General features: G+C 44.2%; 1 protein-coding gene across 6 annotated transcripts in view; it reads right to left on the minus strand.

Moving 5' to 3' along the window:
- The window catches only part of SPECC1L (sperm antigen with calponin homology and coiled-coil domains 1 like), a 121,879-nt gene that overhangs the window by 31,564 nt on the left and 66,692 nt on the right, over positions 1-23,623 (minus strand). For all 6 annotated transcript variants that reach the window (XM_004276057.4, XM_049698462.1, XM_033439685.2 and 3 more), the window contains 4 exons: positions 20,772-20,862; positions 10,252-10,335; positions 7,647-7,803; positions 5,362-5,464 (listed from right to left, as the gene is read on the minus strand). In XM_004276057.4, the coding sequence (XP_004276105.1) occupies positions 5,362-5,464; positions 7,647-7,803; positions 10,252-10,335; positions 20,772-20,862 (435 nt within the window). The remainder of the gene's footprint in view (positions 1-5,361; positions 5,465-7,646; positions 7,804-10,251; positions 10,336-20,771; positions 20,863-23,623) is intronic.

The following is a 23,623-nucleotide window of genomic DNA, read 5'->3' on the forward strand; positions in this document are numbered from 1 at the left end:
CAGCCAAGTAAAAGACAGCCAGGAGGGTGAGAAAATTACTTATGTCCATGCAAAGCCTTCATACGCAGTGTGCACAACAGCATCGTATGTACCGGCCACGACGACCAGACGGCGTCAGCAGATGATGGGATGACAACAGGTGGTCCACAAGGTGGAATACTGTTCAGTCGTAAAAGGAGTGACACGTGGAGAACATGCTACAACATGGGTGAACCGTGAAAACATTATGCTCAATGAAAGAGGCAGCCACAGAGGACCACACGCTGTGTAATTCCAGTGCCATGAAATGCCCAGAACAGGCACGTCTATGGAGACAGGAAGTAGATCCGTGGCTGCCTACAGCAAATGGGGAGGGACTGCTAACAGGTACAAGGTTTCTTTTCAGATTGATGAAAATTCTCTAAAACTAATTGTGGTGATGGCTGCACAACTCTGTGAAGACACTAAAATGTACATTTTTAAATGGGTGAACTGTACCTTATGTGAAGTATAGCCCAATAAAAAATGATGTTAAAGAAAAAAATGTAAAGGGTTGGGCAATACTGATTTATGCTCAAGATTTCAGTCCTTGATCAAATTAGGAGCCACGGCATTGATGTTCTTGCCACTTGGCGAAGCTGAGAGCATCAGTTTTACCCCCACTTTCAGGTATGGAGGACTGAAGTCTTTTAGGATGGAGTTTTATGTCTGGCATCTTTCACTTAGCATAATATTTTTAAGATTCATCCACGTTGTAGCATGTATCAAAACTTCTAATCCATGAACAAAGGATCTTTCCATTTACTTAGATTTTAATTTCTTTCATAATGTTTGTAGTTTCCAGTGTACAAGCCTTGTACCCCCTTGGTTAAATTTATTTCTAAGTCTTTTATTCTTTTTTTTAATTTTTATTTTATATTGGAGTATAGTTGATTAACAATGTTGTGTTAGTTCCAGTGTAAAGTGATTCAGTTATACATATACATGTACCTATTCTTTTTCAAATTGTTTTCCCATTTAGGTTATTACAGAATATTGAGCAGGGTTCCCTGTGCTATACAGTAGGTCCTTGCTGGTTATCTATTTTAAATATAGCAGTGTTTACATGTCAATCCCAAACTCCCAGTCTATCTCTCCCTCCCACCCTTCCCCCCTGGTAACGTAGGTTTGTTTTCTAAGTCTGTGAGTCTGTTTGTGTTTTGTTAACGTAGGTTTGTTTTCTAAGTCTGTGAGTCTGTTTCTGTTTTGTAGTAAGTTCATTTGTATCATTTTTTAAGATTCCACATATAAGCGACACCATATATTTGTCTTTCTCTGACTTACTTCACTAAGTATGATAACCTCCAGGTCCATCCATGTTACTGCAAACAGCATTATTTCACTCTTTTTAATGGCTGAGTAACATGCAATTGTACATACGTACCACATCTTCTTTACCCACTCATTGTTGATGGACACCTAGGTTGCCTCCATGTCTCAGCAACTGTAAACAGCGCTGCAATGAACACTGGGGTGCATGTATCCTTTCGAACCATGCTTTTTTCCGGATATGTTATTATTTTTGGCCGCACCTCACAGAACACAGGATCTTAGTTCCCCCACCACGGACCAGGGATCAAACCCATGCCCCCTGCAGTGGAAGTGAGGAGTCTTAACCACTGGACCACCAGGGAATTCCCCCGGATATATTATTCTTTATGATGCTATTATAAATGGAAATGTTGTCTTAATTTCATTTTCAGAGTTTCATTGCTGGTATAGAGAAATTCAACTGATTTTTATATTGACCTTGTATCCTGTAACTCCGCTGGTTTGTTTAGCAGCTCCAAAGGTTTTTATGTGAATTCTTGAAGGTTTTCTAGATAGCAATCATGTCACCTGCAAACAGACAGTTTTACTTCTTCCTTTTCAATGCCTTTTTTTCTTTCTCTTGCCCAGCTGCCCTAGCGAGAACTTCCAATAAAATGTCAATAGAAATGGTGAGAGTGGGCATCCTTTCCTGTTCCTGATCTTGCGGGGCAAGCACCTAGTCTTTTACCATTAAGTACGATGGTAGCTGTGGGTTTTCACAGATACCCTTTATCAGGTTGAGAAAGTTCCCTTCTATTCCTAGTTTGTTGAGTGTTTTTTTTTTTTATCATGAATGGGTTTTGAATTTTGTCAAATACTTTTTCTGCATCCACTGAGATGATTTTGTGGTTTTTGCCCTTTATTCCACAACATGGTGTATTACTTTAATTTTCATATGTTGAACCAACTTTGCATTCCTGGGATAAATCCAACTTGGTCATGGTGCACAATTCCTTTTATTTGCTGCTGGATTCTGTTTGCCCGTATATTTTATTGAGGATTTTTGCATAAGAAATATTGGTCTGTAGTTTTCTTGTGATGTCTTTTTCTGGCTTTGTTATCAGGGTAATACTGGACTCACAGAATGAATTAGGAAATGTTCTCTATTCTATTTTTGGAAGAGTTTGAGAAAGACTGCTGTTAATTCTTCTTTTAAACGTTTGGTAGAATTTACCAGTGAAGCCATCAGGCCCTGGGCTTTTCTTTGTTGAAAGTTTTTTGATCACTAATTCTCTTTCTTTAGTTGCTATACGTCTACTCAGATTTTCTTTCTTTCTTTTTTTAAAATATATATATATATTTTGATGTGGACCATTTTTAAAGTCTTTATTGAATTTTTTGGTTACAATATTGCTTCTGTTTTATGTTTTGTTTTTTTGGTGGCGAGGCATATGGGATCTTAGCTCCCTGATCAGGGATCGAAACCGTACCCCCTGCGCTGGAAGGTGAAGTCTTTAACCACTGGACCACCAGGGAAGTCCCAGATTTTCTTTCTTCTTGAGTTAATTTTTTAAAATTAATTAATTAATATTTTTGGCTGTATTGGGTCTTCGTTGCTGCGCACGTGCTTTCTCTAGTTGCGGCAAGTGGGGGCTACCTTCGTTGTGGTGCGCCGGTTTCTCATTTCAGTGGCTTCTCTCGTTGCGGAGCACGGGCTCTAGGCACGCGGGCTTCAGTAGTTGCGGCGCGTGGGCTCAGTAGTTGTGGTGCATGGGCTCAGTAGTTGTGGCGCACGGGCTTAGTTGCTCCACGGCACATGGGATCTTCTGGACCAGGGCTCGAACCCGTGTCCCCTGCATTGGCACGCGGATTCTTAACTACTGTGCCACCAGGCAGGTCCTTGAGTTAATTTTTATAGTTTGTGTATTTTGAGGTATTTGTCAAATTCATCTACGTTAAACAATTTGTTGGTATACTGTTCACAGTATTCCCTTTTAATCCCTTTCATTTCTCTAAGGTCATTAGTAATGTCCTCTCCTTTATTCCTGATTCTAGTAATTTTAGTCTCCTCTTTTTTTTTTCCTTTGTCAATCTAGGTAAAGATCTGTAGATTTGCTGATCTTTTCAAAGAACAAACTTCTGGTGTCACTGATGTTCTCTACTGATTCTTCTATCTCCTTTATTTCTGCTCTGACCTTTATTACTTCCTTCCTCTGACTGCTTTAGGCTTAGTCTGCTCTTCTTTTTCTACTTTCTTCAGGTTGACGGTTAGATCATTGATTTGAGATTTTTCTTCTCCTTCTTCTTCTTTTTTTTTTATCTTTTGGCCACACCGCACAGCATGTGGGATCTTAGTACCCCGACCAGGGATCAAACCCACACCCCCTGCATTGGAAGAGCGGGGTCTTAACCACTGGACCGTGAGGGAAGTCCTGAGATGATTCTTCTTTATAAAGATAGGTGTTCACAGCTATAAATTTCCCTGAGAGCTGCTTTTCAGCACCTCCCATAGTTTTGTTATGTTATGTTGTGAATTTTCCTTCAGTTATTAATTTCTAATTTCACTCCATTGTGATCAGAAGAGATACTTTGTGCAATTTCAATCTTTTAAAATTGATGAAGATTTGTTTTATTACTCAACATACAGCCTATCCTGAATGTTCTACGTGCACCTGAGAAGAATACATACTTTGCTGTTGTTGGATAGAGTGTTCAACAGATGTCTCACAGGTCTAATTAGTATATAGTTCATGTATATAGTATATGGTTCAAATCTTCTATGTCCTTGCTAGGTTTTTCTATCTAGCTATATCCCTATCATTTACTTTTTTTTTTTTTGGCCTAAGCAATTATTTTATAAGTGTACAGTTCAGTGGCATTAAGTACATTCACATGGTTGTATAACCATCACCAGAATCCATTTCCAGAACTTTCTTCATCTTGCAAACTGTAACTCTGTACCCTTTAAACAATAAATCCCCATTACCCCCTGCCCCCAGCCCCTGGCAACCACCCTTCTACTTTCAGTCTTGATGAATGTGACTATTCTACGGAGTTCACATAAGTGGAATCCTAAAATATTTGTACTTCTGTGTATGGCCCATTTCATTTAGCATAATGTCATGGAAGCAACCTAAATGTCCATCAACAGATGAATGGATAACGATGCGGTACATATATATGATAGAATACTACTCAGCCATAAAAAAGAATGAAATAATGCTATTTGCAGCAACATGGACATAGAGATTATCATATTAAGTGAAGTACGTCAGAGACAAGTATCATATGATATCACTTATGTGTGGAATCTAAAAAAATGATACAAATGAACTTATTTACAAAACAGAAACAGACTCACAGACAGAAAAACAAACTTACTGTTACCAGAGGGGATACTGTCTGTGTGTGTGTGTTGCGGGGGGGATAAATTAGGAGTTTGGGATTAGCAGTTACTAACTACTATATATAAAATAGATAAACAACAAGGTCCTGCTACATAGCAAGGGGAACCATATTCAATGTCTCGTAGTGACCTATAATAGAAAAGAATCTGAAAAAGAATAGAAATATATATATGTATAAATGAATCCCTTTGTTATATACCTGAAACTAACACATCATAAATTAACTACACTTCAGTTTTTAAAAAAAGGTTAATAAAAAAAAGAGAGAGAGACTGACAGGGCAAGAAAGGAGAGGCTATAAAACAGTCCAGATGTGAAATGACAGGGCACAAAGACAGCCCAGTGGGAAGGGGAAAAAGCTAAGAGAAAACTTTAAACATATCAATGATAAGTAAAATCTTAATTTAAAGTAAAATAAATATATTTTCACTCTTAGTCCAGATGAGGCCTTTACAAAAGCAATTAACTGGGACTTAAATGATAAAGTGCTACAACAGCTGAACAAGAGTATTGTAAAGGTTAGCTACTCTGGAAAGGTAAGAAACTTATTTCATCCAACGGATACTCTGCCACGTTCAGGGTAGACTTGGAACCCAGTGCAGGACTCGTCACTGCTCAGGTGAGCTGCGCCGTCAACACCTGGCGTGGCAGCTGCTCCCCTGGGACAAAAGAACCACGGGGTTACCTGATAGCCTTCGGTTTTCTTCTGACACCACTTCAGCAAGGCATTCCTCTTGGATCCTCCATATTCTCTCGCCAATGCCGAGAGAGGGTCCTTCCTTTCTTCCCTGATAAGTGAAAATAAGGAACCCAAGTTGAAATATTTCTTATTTGAGCACCCTTCTAAACCAGAAATCCAACACAACAGAACATTTGAACAGAACAAACGCACACTCAGAGGCATCCAATGGCAAGATGTACCTTCACCCGTTGGATTTTTCCTGTCAGTTTTTATGGGTCCCACAGACCTACCACCATCAGGGGGCTCTGCCATCTGTAGGGGGCTCTGCCATCTGTAGGGGGCTCTGCCATCTCTAGGGGGCTCTACTCATTACCCACACGGAAACTGGCAAAGATTCAGCACCACTGCATCTTGGGTTCCTCATTTTCACTTAGGGAAGAAAGGAAGGACCCTCTCTTGGCACAGCACCACTGTGCCAGGCCATGTGCATGTGCTGGGCAGGGTGCAGTGAGCAACACAGAGACCCTGCCTCTCAAGGAACTTCAGAGTTTACTACAGGACAGACCAACTACAGAAGCTTGGGGGGAAAAAAAATCAATGGCTATACCTTACTCATTTCTTAAAATTATATGGAGGGTACTTTAGGGCACTGTCAACTGCCTTGGAGGCAGAATAAATATCCTGCCCCAGACCAGACACTGAATCAAAAAAGATTTTGTGATCACCCTGGCGATGGAGCAGGGGAGGCATACAACCCACTCCTCCAGTACCCAATCCTTCCTTCCAGAAACTATTCTAGAAGCAGAACAGAATACCAAGGAGCACTCTGTAAAACAACCTGTTCCTTGACAAGCAGCACACTCTTAAAAGCCTGGTCTAATTTTTAGTGATGACTGCACAAGTGGAGATTCTAGCCCTACGACCCATATACTTAACAGTCCAGTAACTGTCCTAGAGGTTATGATGTTACAGGTGGCTTACTATTATTCTGTCCATATTCATCCTACAAAGTATGGTAGGAAATCAAAGAGCACACATGTAGAACTGAAGCTTTTCCAAGTGAGAGGTGCACTGAAATAGCACCAATTTTTATTTAGAACCAAAAGTAAAATATGAAAATATTTCAACTTGCAGTTAGACTGCTGTCTTGAAGAAATATACTTTTATGTTCGTGTACCTGCCCACCGATCGCTGCCCTGATTTAAAGGGTTCAAAGAAGTTTGTTATAACACCACTGATCACAGGAAATGAGAATGAAGATAAAGGTGAGATATGTGAATGAAAACAAAAGGGCAAGCCAAAAGAAAAATAAAAACCTCTATTATGCTCAAAATAAAAGTAACTACTACAATCACTTGTGAAAGGTTTCCTCTAGTTCACACAGGCCATTTTGTTATAGAAACAGCTTAAAAAGCATCAAAGACGAGTAAAGTCTATGGGCACAATGAGAAGCTGCAGCAAAGAGCCTCCTAGAGCAGAGGGTGCTCTCCTGTAACATCTTCACTGTAAGATAAGGAAGCTAAGGCCAGGAGACACCTTGTGGAGGCTCACAACTTCTAAGTGGGGCACCAGGAAGAGTGAGGGCCCTGCCCACCGGCGCGGACAGTGCTCCCCCGGGCTTGGCCAGGGCAGCATGAGCTGCACTCTCCACTGCACCCGACCTGCCTGACCTGCACTGAGTACAGGGTCACTCTTCTAAGAGGTCGGTCCCCGAGAGGCTGGGTTTTATAAGTGAGCATATAATTTGAGTTTGAGACACCAAATATCCCACTTTTACTCAAACTTGTAAGTCAGTGTACGGTAAAGTTCTGAAACCCACTTCCATCCCTCCTTCAGTTCGTGTTCAGCCTTCCTGCACACTCACGGGAGTCACTGACCCTGCCAGTAACGCTCACCTTCCTCCCGGTCCACCACCCTCAAGGCCTCGCTCGAGTTCCCCTCTTCCAGCCTCCCCAACACTCCATCCACACCCCGTTTTCACTAAACTTACTTTTGTACTCAGCTGTTCTCTACTTGAAAAAACCAAAACCAAAAAACCCCACAAAAAACAAAAACACCAGCTGCCTGGGGAAAATAATTATCTCTTTTACTTTGCTTTACTTTTTCACTTTCATATCATCTTTCCCAATTCTAGGCATAGAAGACTAGATCAGAAAACACTAAATAACACATAAAGAATGAAAATACATCAGTGCTCGAATGCCGTTACTTTATAACCTGATCATTTAATTTCAAAAGGCCAGGAACGGCAGGCATGAAATGCACCAATACTAACTACTGTCCTCTACCTTATCCGGCTTCGAGTGGTGGGGGTCACGGAGGCCGTGGGGGAGGAGGACAGGGACAGCTGTGGCGACGTGGCACCAATGGCCATGAGCGAGGCAGGAGACGCGCCCTCAGGTGCAGAGACATCTCGCTTCATCTCTTCACTGCTTCGTCTGGACACTGAGTGTAAGAAACAGCCATTATGCAATTTATAGCAAAAACATTTTAAGCTGAGTTCTTGAGACATCTTCTTCAGCAGGTCCCCAAAAGAGCAGAAATTATCATACACGAGGAAAAACTAACATTCTCTTTAACTTACTGATAACTTGAAAGGATTTTTTTTTTTCCATTTTAAAAAACTGTAGGGGGCTTCTCTGGTGGCGCAGTGGTTGAGAATCTGCCTGCCAATGCAGAGGACACGTGTTCGAGCCCTGGTCTGGGAAGATCCCACATGCCGCGGAGCAACTACGCCTGTGAGCCACTACTGAGCCTACGCATCTGGAGCCTGTGCTCCGCAACAAGAGAGGCCGCGATAGTGAGAGGCCCGCGCACCACAATGAAGAGTGGGCCCCGCTTGCCACAACTAGAGAAAGCCCTCGCACAGAAACCAAGACCCAACACAGCCAAAAATAAAAATAAATTAAAACAAACAAAACAAAAAAAACTGTGAAAAAGGTACAGTTGTTGAAATATGCACAGAAGCCCACATTCCCTGAAGGCAAGGAGTGTGTCTCATCCACTCTTAACACTCAAAGCACCCACCTGGCCCACAGTGAGTCCCCCGCAAACCTGCGTTCAACTACAAACATGACCAAAGCCAAAAGCTAACTAAAGCAACATTCACTCTCAACCAAAATCAACACAACCCTTCTGAACGTGGCCAAAAACACTGCTGAAGAGACAGAAAGGGAAGATGCTTTGTTACAGGGCCACACTTAATTCTGGGTCAAGATTTTTTTTTTTTTTGGCTGCCTTGGGTCTTCATTGCTGCGCGTGGGCTCTCTCTAGTTGTGGTGAGCGGGGACTACTCTTTGTTGTGGTGCACGGGCTTCTCATTGCAATGGCTTCTCTTGTTGCAGAGCAAGGGCTCTAGGCGTGCGGGCTTCAGTAGTTGAGGTGCATGGGCTTAGTTGCTCCACGGCATGTGGGATCTTCCCAGAACAGGGATCGAACCCATGTCCCCTGCATTAGCAGGCAGATTCTTAACCACTGCGCCACCAGGGAAGTCCCAAGCCACGTTTTAAAAAACACGAATCAACAAAACAGAAAAGCAAAAGGTGTCGTGTCAAGTCAACTACCGAGAGATAAGAACAATCAGGAAAGTCCTATTTTGAAAGCGTAAGGCACTACGCCTTGTTGGAATTACGAAAGTCCTGAGAACTGGGAGGTGGAAGCAGCCATTGCAGCCGTTGAAAACGGAGCCACAACAGAAGCGGCTTTCTGGCCACGATGACGTGAGATGCGAGACAAGGCTCCTGACCTCAGAGTCTCTCACCTCAGATGATGCTGGAAGCGAGGGAGGCATTACTGCATCATCCCGGGCTGGCTGTAATGCAATCATGCCAAACACCAGTAATTTCCCCCGGATCACTGGAACTGCACCCTTTCATTGGCTAAACTTCTCCTGATGATTTTAGGATGGCCACAGCAGACTATAACTCGGCAAAAGCTAAGAGGTGTGTTTAAAGATCGAGAGGAGACATGCTTTCTCCTATTACAAGATCTTATCAGAATGATCCACTTGCATATTTGACATAATTTTATAATTATTCTGCCTTTTCCTTTCAATATCAGATCTCTGTATGCCTTAACTCGGCAGTTTCTTTTAAGTGGTATGCTAGGAAATTGGATGAGAACACCTTTGATAATTTTATATCAAACAGAGGAAACAGACTGAGAAAGAATCAGAAGAACTCTGTTACAGGAAAAGGCTCTGGATCTGGGCTTTGGGGGTGGTGATTTTGGCTGGACTTCCCACTGATTTAAAGACCCAGCTAAGATGTACAAAAACTGCACTAACTTAAATCCACATACAAGTGGGACATTAACCATAGGAGGCAGGGTTATAGGAATCTCTCCTTTCCTGGTCCAATTTCTAGTTGAGCTATTAAGGGTTAAAAAAAAGGCCACAAGGGGAAAATAATATGAACACTGATAAACTGAAGAGTTAGCTCTAGGAGACCGAAAAAGTAAGCCCATCAAATTCATCATTGTAAAACGGCTATAACACTGGAAAAATCTGGCTTCTGGAGAATTTTTGGTGTGCTCTGAAATAACCCTTCAAGAACAGTCATGACACATCTTGTGATAAATATTTTAACCTTTCACAGCTACCCAACTTTGTATGAACCTATATTTTCAGTATATCTTCTAACCCACTCTAGGCACTTAATGAATACTTGTTAAGTGAATGGAACTATCTAGCTCTTATTTTTTATTTTTGAAATCAGGGCCACGAAATGTGATTTCTATGAAATGTGTAAGATACAATAGGGGAAATTCAGAGTGAAAAACAATCAACTAAAGAGGCAAGTAAGGTTAAATAAACCTAAAGAGAAAGTACTCGGTACCATCACTAAAACTTCTGGAAGAATCTTTTTAAAAGAAATTTCAGATAAAAAGTATTACCTGAGATGGTCTTGGCACTTTCCATGGCAGGTACTCTCGGCAGAGAAGCAGGTCGGCTGGTTGAAGATGTTCTTAGTAGATGCTCTGCACAGGGTGGAAAGTGTCACAGTAAAGAGACCTGACCCTGAATTTCAAGAGGCAAAGGCAGCAGGAAGGTGAGTTTCGCTCCCTTTGCCCCTGAGGCTCGTCTGTCCCTCCTTCCCATCCAGGGCACCTCAATGGCTCCCCACAGAGTCCCCTATACAAAACAACTCCCATAGACAAGGACCAAGGGAAAACATCTCATTCAACTTTTATTTCTAGGGATGAGACATGCAACACAGATGAACACTTCTAAACCACCGACTGCTACTTACCTCTGATGCAATTCAACCAAAATTCCAAGATCCCCCACTGCATCTAGGTCTAAAAGTACAAACTAAATCAAAGCCTTGCCCTGTGTGCCTACAGTTAGTGGAGGAGCCATACGTGTCTACAACCAGAGACAAGTCAGGATGGAAACTGGAATAAGAGAATGATAAAGCACTATCAAGCCACAAAGAGGGATTTCCCTGGTGGCACAGTGGTTAAGACTCTGCGCTCCCAATGCAAGGGGCCCAGGTTCGATCCTTGGCCCGGGAACTAGATCCCACTTGCATGCTGCAACTAAGAGTTCACAACTAAGGAGCCGGCAAGCTGCAACTAAGACCCGGTTCAACCAACCAAATAAATAAATAAATAAAAAGATCTATCAAGCCACAGAGGTAGAAGCCATTTGCTTCGACTTCAGGCATCAGGAAGCCTTCAGCAGCATAATGACATGAATTAGTCTGTCAGACGGCTGGCTTCACTAATGGAGAACAGGGCTGGGGAACAGTATTCAGCCAGATGACATTCAGAGCAGAGGTAGAAGGACATTCAAGTTAGAGGACAATAAATGCCAGCATGGCTGAACCACAGGGCAGGGGGGGAACAGAGAGGGCAGCAGGGGACAGCTCTAAAGCGGGGATGTGGCTAACTGACAAGAGCCTCACTGCCTGGCATGTGGACTTCAGTCTGAGGGCAGCGAGGACCCTCAGGAGGGACACAACCAGATCCTGCCTCCCCGTCAAGGGCACAGCTCCGCCTGTTCTCGCTGAACACAGGCTGGGTTGGAGTCTCTGAAGTTCCCCAAGCCCTGGCACAGTGGTTCCCTTGCCCCCTCAGCCCGGCCAAATTCACCAGCCTTTGGGCCCAGTCTGACACCCCTTCCTCAGCACCTGCTCCCCACAATGGGTGCCCCAGACACAGGCTGGCCCGCCTCTGACCTCGGTGACAAGCCCAGCGAGGCTGTCACCAGGCCAGGACAACAAGCAAGGAAGGCTGGATGTGTCCCGCCTGGTCCGGTGTGTCAGGGACATGTGATGGGGCTGGGCTAAGTGAAGACAGTTAGTCCTGTCTGAGAACAAACACACTGGACAGGGAAAGGAGGGATCAACCAGACACCAGTCAAACAGCCCCATCAGCACTTCGTTTTAAGAATTAACAATTTAAAAACTACTCCCTCTCAGAATATCATGATGTCAAAAGTAATGGCCTATCACAGTATCTTTCAAGGAGAGCACATCTTTCATGCCAAACGTGTTTTCTAAGCGTGTGAGGACTATGTGGTTGTGATCTCACAGCACTCTGGAGGGAGGCTCCAGAAGACAGGACTCACACAGCCCACAGCCACTACGCCTTTCTTATCCTGAACCAACAAAGCCTCGGTGCAGAGCCCACCAGCAAGCATCGGTCAAAATTCTGAACTCTGTGGTGCTTGCACTTGTCTTCACAGGAAGAGCACATTATGCACAAAGACTGACAGACAAAGCAAAGTTCGTGGAACATGGCAAGAGTAGGAAATAGGAGTCAACATTTTAAATTTAGTCCAAATGTCCACTTCACAGTTACGAGACTGGTCATGCCCCTGAAGCCTTCATCTCCCAAAGAACACAGCACATGAGGAAAGTGAGGACAGATTATAGAGACACACGGGTCAGAACAAGGAGGGTGCCAGCCGAGAGCAAGCGGGAGGCACCCCATCTCCATCTCTGCCACTGGGCACATGGAAGGTGCGCGACTGAGGCACGGTGCACAGACCTGCCGCCCACCCAGTGCAGCCTGCTCTCACTACATGTCTAAGGATCCAAATCCGTCTCAACTCAGTAGACAGTCCCTGGCACAGGCCAACGCTGCCCTTCTGAGAAGGTACAAAAAGGCACTGTTCGGAGGCACCTTCCAATGGGCACAGCGCTGCCTGCCGCTCCGGGTGGTGTTCTCACTGCTGCTTGCGACACCAGCCACGGAACGAGCACAGGCCCCTCTGCTGCTGCAGCAGCGGCTAGATTACAGCTTCACGTCAAACTGCCGGAGAATCCCTCTTTGGGAAATAAGATTAGTGTGTCACAATCAGATGTGGCAGGCAGAAGAGAGCTGACGTTACAGTAATCAGGTCTACTCTATTGCCATATGGAGCTATTCTTGTCTTTAATCCATTCATTAAACAAAAACCACTTGGGTGTCCATGACTTGCCAGGCACTGGGCATGATGCAAAGGTCAGAGAAAGGAGGAAAGAAGGCAGCAACTTGCCCTCCTGGAACTCAGAGTCTACAGCGGAAGCCAGACATTTAAAAAATCGCTGCGCGTGAGGGATGCAGGAAAGAAGCAGTACAAGGGGCTCTGGGAACACAGCAGGGGACGTGACCTGCTCTTGAGAGGAGGTCCGGAAAGGCCTCCTCGGGAAACGACATCTCAGTTAAGACTAGAAGGATAATTAATAGCTTTTATACAGGCAAAGGAGAGCGTGTTCCCAGCACAGTGTTCAGCAGACACCAAAGGAAATCTAGGACAGCAGTGCTGTGAGGGCTGGCGAGGCTGGAAGGCCAAAGCAGGCCAGGCTGAAGAGTGTGGCCTTCACCCACTGGCAACATGGAGCCAGTGATGGTGTCTCGGGTGGACATCCTTCCAGCTGCAGGGGGTGGGAGGGCAACAGTGCATGCAGGGTGATGAGTTATACCCAGAGCAGAGAGCAGAGAGCCTGGACCCAGGTGGTACCAGGGGAGATGGGAGAAGTACACAGATTCAAGGGCTCTTCAATGAGGCAGAATCAACAGACTTGCTGACCACCTGGAAATGGTGGAGATAGAAAGGAGCTTCCACATACAGAGATAAGAGAGAAGAAGAGGACTCTGGGAGGGAAAGAGATGAGGACACATGCAATATGAGGACCTGATAAGATATCCAGGGAAAGATGTGGAGTGCAGGTTTGATCCCTGGTTGGGGAGCTAAGATTCCACATGTCTCGGGGCCAAAAAACCAAAGCATAAAACGGAAGCAATATTGTAACAAATAAAGACTTTAAAAATGGTCCACATCAAAAAATCTTTTATAAATAAATAAATAAATAAAAATAAAAATAGGAGCCTAAGGATTTCCCTGGCGGTCCAGTGGTTAGGACTCTGAGCTTCCACCACAAGGTGCATGGATTCGACCCCCGGCGGGGAACTAAGATCCTGCAAACTGCATGGTGTGGCCAAAAAAAAATACAATACAATAAAAAATTTAAAAAAAAAACTCTTAAAAAAAATAAAAATAGGAGCCTAAATACCCAACTTCTGCTCATTGAGGAGTAGTTCCAAACACACTAATGTTCCTGCTGAAAATAACTGTTACATCTTGAAAACATACAAGCATCAACTACCGAAAAGCACTGAAGAGAAACTAAAAGCAGGCAGAAAATGAAAGAAATCTGCATTTGGAAGGAACTGGCACTGGGTGAGTTTCCTAGTTTTATGACTATAGGTGTGAGTGTAGGCCCCACCTGAGGCCATACAGGGCAGCTGAAATTTGGTAGAAAACCCAGGGTCTTATCATTGCCTCGAAGAAGCAGAGGAGATATCTCAGGACAACCAAAGCTGCTGGAAAGCAAGGGGGTTGGGGAAATACCAGAAAGGAAAGAATCACAAATTTTGTATATAAACTCTGCTCGTATCCCACTGACCTCTGAAATCCACAAGCACTCAGATTCCAAGGAGTTGAATTAAGGAAAAATAGCTGAACAGTTATTTCAACTGAAGGAAAGAGGTTAGAGTTTGAGGTGAACCAAGTTAACTGCTTGCTAACAAAAACCAATTTTCTGCAGAGGAACAAGACAGAATTCAGAATCTCTATAATGTGTGATTCACACTGCCCAGAATACAATCCAAAATTACTAGACATACAAAGAAAAAGAAAAAGTGACTCATACTCAAAAAAGAAATGGAAACCCACCCAAAGATGACTTATATGTTGGAATTAGCAGAAAAGCATTTAAAGCAGCTACTGCAAATATGTTCAACATTATAAAGGAAAATATGTTCTCAACAAATGAATAGGAAATCTCAGCTGAAACTGCTGAGACAGTATGAGACATGCCCTTCCTGAGACGCAATGCAAAAGACAGCCTAAAGCTGAAATTAGGGCAGACACAGAAAAATCCTCTGGAGCACCTGCCCCACTCTAAACACAAAGTATCACCAGAGCAACTGGAAGCCTGCTGTGCACTGAGGACATCACAGCAACAACAAAACTCAAACCCAGCCCAGCTCCTGAGTAGATTAACTCAAACTCCGACATTAAACACCTAGAAGGAAAGAGGTGCCCATGTCAAGGCATAAAACTGCTGTCCTACACAAGATTCCCAGCTTTCAACGATTATAAAATATACAAAAAGCAAGAAAAAACAATACATCCAGCTCACTGCATCAAGACAGCAAGTAATCAATAAACCAGACTTGGACATGGCACAGATGCCGCAACTATCTGACAGGTCACTTAAAATAACTATGATTAATTATGTTAAAGCCTTGGTGGAAATAGCAGACAACATGCAACAGTTACAATTTCCTATTTGATTTTCACTTATAGTTTCCACCTCTCTGCTGAAATTAGACAAATAAAACTGTGAGAACCACATCTCTGGTTCTCAACTGGGGCAGTTTTGCCAACATACCAAGGTCTTGAGGCATTTTTGGTTGTCACAACTAGGGGAGTGGGGTGCTACTAGGACATTACCAGCTAGTGGGTAGAGGCCAGGGATGCTGCCAAACATCCTACAATGCAGCAAACAGAGAATGAATTTTATGCATATACTTAAAAAAAAAATCAACCGGAATTGTGGGTGGGGGGGAATGAAATGCAAACTGTGATAAAACTAATCTAACTGTATTACAAAAGCATGACCTAACCACAATGAGAGAGAGGTGAAAAAAGGAGCTGACCTAAGTAACTGTGAGAAGAATGTTGTTTCGAGTGGAGACTCTCAGGCTAAACACAAAAAGAACTGTACAGGGTTTCCCTGGTGGCGCGGTGGTTGAGAGTCTGCCTGCCGATGCAGGGGACACGGGTTCGTGCCCCAGTCCGGGAAGATCCCACATGCCGCGGAGCAGCTGGGCCCGTGAGCCATGGCCGCTGAGCCTGCGCGTCCGGAGCCTGTGCTCCGCAACGGGAGAGACCACAACAGTGAGAGGCCTGCGTACCGCAAAAAAAAAAAAAAAAAAAAAAAGAACTGTACACAAACACTGCACTCTGGTACATTTGCTTCTCACAGGGTACGGTTTAGCAATTTTGAAACTACTGTACATGTATAAACTCATGATTTTTGATAGAGAAATAATCATCACGTGTGTACGTATGGGCTGGTGCACATACATACAGTCTTCCTGGCTCTGTCCAGAGAGGAGCTGGAGGAGGTGAAACCTCAGTAGTAATGGGTACGCCTCGCACCCAGATCTCGTTTTCTAAATACTACTGATTCCACAGCTAGTGCAGGGGAAAAAACAAGCCTGGATCATCTGTGGTGCCCCAAAGAAAGAAAGTGCTTTGGCACTTTGGTGGGGTGGGGGATGAAAAGAGCTCCCAATGATCAACGTTGGAATAACATGAGCAGCAAAATAAATAATAGTAATAGACTAACCCAAAGAATAAAATAAATATCCACGAGTCCATACTAATACAAATAAGGGCTATAAATATAACAATAAGTACAATAATATAACACAAATGATTCCTTACAGGAAGAATGAGGAAACAGAAAATCACCGCTAGAGCACAGTACTAACTGCTGCAGGCAAAATGCACAAACAGATGCTAAAATCAGTGAGAGGAAGTTTAAGCAGGAATAGGATATTTATTATTCACTAGCAGACAACCGCTTCAACCAAGTGATCCAGGTCACGTCACCAGTAACAGGACACATCAACATCACGTGCCCCTGACGTGATGCACGTAGACAGGCACATCACCTTGTGCTGCCCTTCCCAGCAGTACGTAACCTCAGCCTAAGCAGGAGAAAACATCAGACAAGCCCATCTTGAGAGACATTCTAAAAAATAACTGACCAGTACTCTTTAAAGTGTCAAGGTTCTAAAAGACAGGGAGAGGGACAAGCTGCTGCAGAACGGTGGAGACTCAAGGAGGTAAGACAACTCAGTGCAAACTGGGGTCCTGTGTTTGATCCTGGAACAGAAAAGGGACAGCAGTGGAACAGTCGGTGAGATTCAGAGACTGCACTTCAGTTAATAACATTTCCACGATATTGCTTTCCTACCTTTTTTTTTTTTTTTTTTTTGCTGTACACAGGCGTCTCACTGTTGTGGCCTCTCCCGTTGCGGAGCACAGGCTCCGGACACGCAGGCTCAGCGGCCATGGCTCACGGGCCTAGCCGCTCCATGGCATGTGGGATCTTCCCGGACTGGGGCATGAACCCACGTCCCCTGCATCGGCAGGCGGACTCTCAACCACTGCGCCACCAGGGAAGCCCTTGCTTTCCTACTTTTGATAACTGTTCTATGGTTATGTAGTCTGTCCACATAAGGGAAGCTGGGTGAAGGATTTTTTTTTTTTTTTTTTTGGCCTTGTGGCTTGTGGGATCTTAGTTCCCTGACCAGGGATCGAACCTGTGCCCCCTGCAATGGAAGTGTGGAGTCTTAACCACTGGACCGCCAGGGCAGTCCGTGCGTGAAGGATTTAAGAGAAGTCCAATACTTCTGTAACTCTTCTGCAAGTCTAAACTTAATCTCAAAACAAAGAGTTGAGAGACAGACAGAACACCTTAAACAAATAGTGCAATGCATGCTTATTGCAACAAGGTACTGACTGCAACTTACCTTGAAACACATTTAAAAAAGATGAACTGAAGGAAAGATAGAAGGATGGATAAATATGTGATAAAGCGAATATAGCAAAGTGCCATAGAATCGAGGTAGTGAGATGCGGATACGTGACTTCTTTCCACTTTTCTGTATGCTTGAAATTTTGCATAATAATATGGAGAAAATATGGGAGCCTAGACGGTTTGGTTTATCAAGACAAATACTAAGAACTACAGGGAAGGAAAGACCTTTGGAAGTGAACAGATACCCATTAGGCTGTAAATACAGGAGGGTAGGATTTCTATCTGAATTTCTCCTCGAAATTTCCCAGCTAGGGCTGGATCTAGGGCTGGGCCAGAATCTGATTTAGATCTACCCTTTGGAGAATGCAAATTGCTGTGAAACTTTTAAATAAAAGGTTCTTTTGATTTTAATTTAAAACAAAGATTTGGCTTTCTAGTAAAACCTCCTAACTTTGTATCACATTCATTACATGTACCTTCACCATAAATCAATTTTTTCAAAATAACGAATTTTTAAAAAGGTTTACATCTCTATCCTCAACACAATTTAGACAGATGATCACAGCAAGAATCTCTTTACAGAACATGACTATCCTTGGACTAATCAGCTTTCTCGGATCCTTGTACATCTGAGCTGATGACACCAACACCACACTCAGGTCCCACTGACGCTGGGCAACCCCAGGCTCCCTAACCATCTGCATCGCCCAGCCGAGGTCTCTGCTTGCACTGGGCCTTCTAAGATCACTGTGCAAGGGGACAGTGGGGACAGTGAAGACCCTCCCAACTGCCCGTATCCATGTACCTGCTTAGGCTACAAACACCAACTCATACCTTATCTACAAAGATTCACCTGTCATGACCCAGACCACAGAATTCAACTGCCAATAATACCAACAAAAGAGCATTTGATTAGTCCATTTATAATAAGATCTCTGGTCTAAAACATTTTCCTGCAACTGACATACAAGCATGATGAAAAACAGAAAAAAACCCACACCTTTTATAAAATACTTAACTGGAAAAACCAACAAATTATCCAATTTAAGCATAGTAGAACAAGAGGCAGCACTTTTCAAGTTTTCAGGAATGAAGCCATTGAAATTTTCAACCTGAAAATCACAGGCTGTGTTGTGTGACTTCGGCCAGGACAGAAGAGACAATCAGGGGAGAAAAGCACCTCCAGCAGAGCTCAGAACTACTCTCTTAACTGGCATGGAGAACCACGGTGGTTTTTTATGACCTAGAATCATTTGGTTGTTCTTAGTTTTGTAAGTGGTTTCTTTCCCTAGTGACTGTTTAAGATAAAAGGTTACACTATCAACAAATTCTCAGATACAAATTCACCCAAGTGTATTTCCCTCTCTCTTGTATTTGCAGTTTCAACTAAGCCCAGTTAAGGCACCAGAACAGACAGAAGTGGAGAATGTGGCCGGCACTTGCAGGCAGACTGCACACACAGTGTGCCCAATGGTGTTATCATATGACCATTACCAGTAATAAAAAGAAGAGAGCCAAAAAGAGGTTTAACTCGGCAGAGCCTCAGAGACACCTAACACATTTTGTCTGCGTCTTCAATAACCTTGGCCCGCAGACCTTCCACACGCACTTTCCACCTATAAAGCCAGGCTAAGAGCAAAACTAAATGGTAATCTCTGCCCAGTTTCCCAAACTTGTCCCTTCCTAAGAATCACTTGGGGTGCTTGTGAAAATGAAGTTTCCAAGCTCCCTTCCTGGAGAGTCCATGTCAGCAGATCTGAGACGAGGCCCCGGATTCCACATTTTACCAAGTGACTCAGGTAAATCTTATCAACAGGTAAGTTTGAGAAACACCACTGGTGCTGGCAAGGTTTCCCCAGTAAACCTTGTGCTGCTGTGGGCCAATCAAGATGAGTGGGGAAGGTAGCCTTGAAAGGGGAGAAGCCCCCTTCGGACGCAGTAACAGAGTGAGTACAGACAGGAGAGAGAGGCCCTGGGCACAGCACCCCTCACAGGCCAGGCAGGAGGACTGAGCACAGGAGACGGAGGAAGAGATGCAGAGTGGGCGTGAAGGACACCAGAAAGAACATCCAGGGGTGGGCGGGCTCAACACGGCCAGATGCTGCCCACAGCCACTGACACCGTGGACCACAGCAGCTCGGGTGGACAGGAGAGGGTACAAAGCTGACCACAGGGGTAAGAGAGCCTTGGGAGAGGGAGCCAAGGCCCTGAGCTAGATGTTCACGATGACCCCGACTTACACAAGGAAACAGCATCCAAGAGGTCAGCAGCAGGACCCGTGACCACACACACAACCCCCGGATCCATCTGGGGGCCAGGGTGGGAACTCAGCACAGATGTAAAGGGAGACTTTAAACCATCCACACTTGTTCCCTTAGCAGGAGGACCTTCCGAGGGGAGAAAAGAGCTCAGGCCACAGCTAACACAGGAACCAGAAGCTGAAGCCGGGATGGAAGGCAAGTCTGCAGGGGCAGTGGCAACAGCACTGTCCTGGGCTCCACCATCCCCCTTGTACGCAAACTGCCCACTGAACCCCATGTCTGGCAGCCCCCCGGAGCCCACAGAGCCAGTCCTCTGCTTCTCTCTCCCCCACACCCATCCAAACTGCACAGTCTCAGCCCCAGAGCCTGACTCCCACACCAGGAGCGCAGGAGGGGCCCAGCCTGCCCAGCCAGGAGGGGCCTGGGCTCCGGAAGGTGTCACACCTGCCGGGCGTCTCCACACCCACCCCAACCAAGTGTGCCTTTCCCAGCACCTGGTCCAATGCCCAAAACCGTTTTTCCAAAGCACTTCAGCACCACACGTAGGGAGGCAGTGGGGGAGAAGGACCCCTGACCTCAAAAGGCAGAAGCCTTGGGCTTGGGTGCTGGGGCCGCCATAAAGAGCTGCGTGGAAATGGCACTCGCTGAACCCCAGCTATCAGAGGCTTTTCTTTCACAAGTGACGCAGAGCACAAAGACCAAAGGAATGGGCTCTGGAGCCAGGCTGTCCGGGTCTACTGTTCCTTAACTTAAATGTCAACCTGTGTTTATGAGTTATTTAACTGTTTGAAGCCTCATTTTTCGCATCTATAAAATGGGGATAACTATACACGCCCCACGAAGAACTGTAAAAACAGGGCCTGGCAACAGTGTGGACTCCCTGTCACCCTCGTGACACTATGAAGTCATCTTCCAAGATGCATCTATTAACAAACAGTCTCCTCATCTGTAATTAAGACGTGTTATTAGTAAACCTGTGATAAAGATGTATATCAGACTGGTAGAAATAATGTCAAGAATAAAAGAAAAACAAGTTAGTTAGCCCCAAAAGTCAGATGAATAAAAAAATTAACAACAAAAGTGAAATACTGCACACGAGATGTACCTTGAACAGGAATTTCCCCGTAGTTTGGTCTCTTATCTGACAGGGCTGTCAGGGGTTTAGATGTAGAGATTGGTCCACTTATGGAATGTCTCTGAAATCATAAGACAAACAGTGTCCATATTAGGTTAAATCAGAGCTGGGTTTCACAGAGTAAATGTTGCAGAGAGTAAATATTTAATTACGAATTTGCATAATTCCTTCCACACTATTACAGTAAGACTGAAAAAAACACACACACTCCCAGAGGCATATAATGTGATCAGTATACTATTTTAAAATGAACACAGAGAGATCCCACATGCCCCTCACTCGCCAATCAGCAAAATCCGGATGTGCTCCTTTAGTACTTGGATTGGCCATTCATGCCCCAGTACCAAATGGATCTCACTCTGTCACCTCCTCACTAAGTTTCCAACACTGCTGCCAGGCACAACCTGGCACCTTAACTCAGCACCAGCTTGGTCACCGGCCTCCTCCCCTCCGGTCTCATACATACACGTACCTACCAAATACTTGAACCCTCTCGGCTCTCCTGAGCCACCTCCCGCCACCTCTGTGTGATGCCCCAACACCACCAACTACTCACTCCTGCCCACAAGGACACGCTGTTCACCAGCTCTGGGCTTGTTCTCATGCTTCTTTCCTCAGCTCTCCCAGCCCTTTTTTATCCAGCTGAATTCTGACTACTCATTCCATAGCCCCAGCAGCAACGTGTGAGAGGGCCAGCCTCCCCACACCCTCACCAACACTTGATACTGGCAGTCTTCATTTTAGCCATCCCGAAGGTGCGTACTGAGATATCATAATGGATTTAACTTGCATTTCCCTGATGACTACGATGTTGAGCAACTTCTCATGTGTTTATTGGCCATTTGTGTATCTTCTCTTGGGAAGGGACTTTTCAACTCTTTTGTCCGTTATTTATTGGGTTGTCTTGAACCAAGATGACAAACGAGTCTTCTCTGAATACAAGATTTTGACAGATAAATAAATTGCAAATATATTCTCCCCAGTCTTGTCTGTCATGTTCTTAATATCTTTCAGAGAAGTTTTAAATTTTGATGCCCAAGCTATTATTTTAAATTTTGATGCCCAAGCTATATTTTCTTTTATAGTTCATTTTTTTGTGTGTCCTAAGTAAATTTTTGCCTTGTCGAAGGTCACGAAGACTTTCTCTAATGTTTTCATGTAGAAGTTCTGTAGTTTTAGCTTCTACATTTAAGTCTATAGTCAATTTCAATTTTTATGAATGCCATGAGGTAAAGGTATTTTTTTTTCTTTTTTTTTCCATATGGATATCTAGTTGTTCTGGAATCCTGTTGAAAAGATTATCCCTCTCCCACTGAATTACCTTGGCACCTTTGTTGAAAATCAGCTGACCTATTTCTGGATTCTCTACCTATTCTACTGATCTAAACTTATGTCAGAACCACACTGTCTTGATTACTCTACGTGCTAACATCAAGTAGTGGAAGTCCTCCAAATTTGTTCCTTTTTTCCCCACCAGATGCTTTGGACATTCAGGGTCTTATAAATTTCCACATAAATTTTAAATTATACTATCAATTTCTACAAAACAGCATGCTGGGATTCTAAGTTGGATGAGTTGAATCTACAGCTCGATGTGAGGGAGAATTGCAAGATCCTAATAAGACTGAGTCTTCCAACGCATGAACATGATGTATCTTCCCATTTATTACGCCTTTAACTTCTCTCAGCATTATTTTATAGTTTTCACTACAAGGTCTTGCACAATATTTTATTCAATGTATCGCTAAGTATTTCAATTTCCAATTGTTCACTGGAGTGACTGAATCTAGGAGACAGCAAGAGGAGTCCTCAGACAGAAGTGAGTTTTCTCACCACCCTATCTTGTAAGGGACAGCTCATCACTTTTGCCACATTCTGTTCATGAGAAGCAAGTCACGAAGCCCAGCCAACCCTCAGAAGGAGCAGATGACACGAGCACAGCCGCAGGAGGCATGGATCACTGGTAAGCAGTTCAGAGACTGCCTATCCCGTTACTAATAGATCTCCTTGGACCTTCTGAGGTTGTTTTTAAGGTCATTTAGGGCAGATCTAGAGTAGTGTTTACTCTAGGGCTATTTAGTTCCACTTCACAGAGTGGTCACTGAGGTCTCTAATGAATGCTCCAAGTATTCAAAGAGGTTTTTCCACGGTGGCCAGTAGGAACTCAAATGATCCCTGCTCTGTGTAAACTATGGGAAGCATCTGTCTGCCAGATTCCCGGTAACTGATCTTTGCTGCAAAATCGTTCTTGCTCAGCCTTGCGGGGTTCAACCCATGTCTACACATGTGCAGACTGGCACTCAGCAAGGACTCAAAGGGAGGCCTATGCAGAGCTCTAGACCCTTTCTGCGTGGCTCTCTCCTCCCAGGCACCCTGCCCCCAAATCCCAGCCCTTGTTCTCCCTATACATTGATCTGTGTCTCCTCGGATCCAGCTGGCATTCCCTTCCCTGCTCCATGTGGGTTCATCCTCCCTGCTCACCATCTGGAAAAGCGTGGGCCACAGTAAGGCTCAGCTTTCTTAACTTTTCTGCAAAGATTTCAGTCCTGCACCACCTGTCCTACCACGTATGAATGTAACTGCTTCCTACATTTTGTCCAGCCTTATAGCAGTCTGTGGTGGCAGAATGATCCAGCCCTTAACTCCCTCACAGCCAGAAGTGGAATTCCCACTCAGGGAGTTTTGAAAAACTAACAATCCTAATCTTAGGCCCCATTCCCCAGGGATTCTTGTTCACTGGGATGAAGCCTGGGAATCTACGTGTTTAAAAATTCCACATGACTTTTGTGCACAATTAGGTTTGAGAAGCACTGTGCTAACTA

This window comes from Orcinus orca, chromosome 15 (genome assembly GCF_937001465.1).
Source record: "Orcinus orca chromosome 15, mOrcOrc1.1, whole genome shotgun sequence".
In the NCBI taxonomy this organism is placed as follows: Eukaryota; Metazoa; Chordata; class Mammalia; order Artiodactyla; family Delphinidae; genus Orcinus; species Orcinus orca.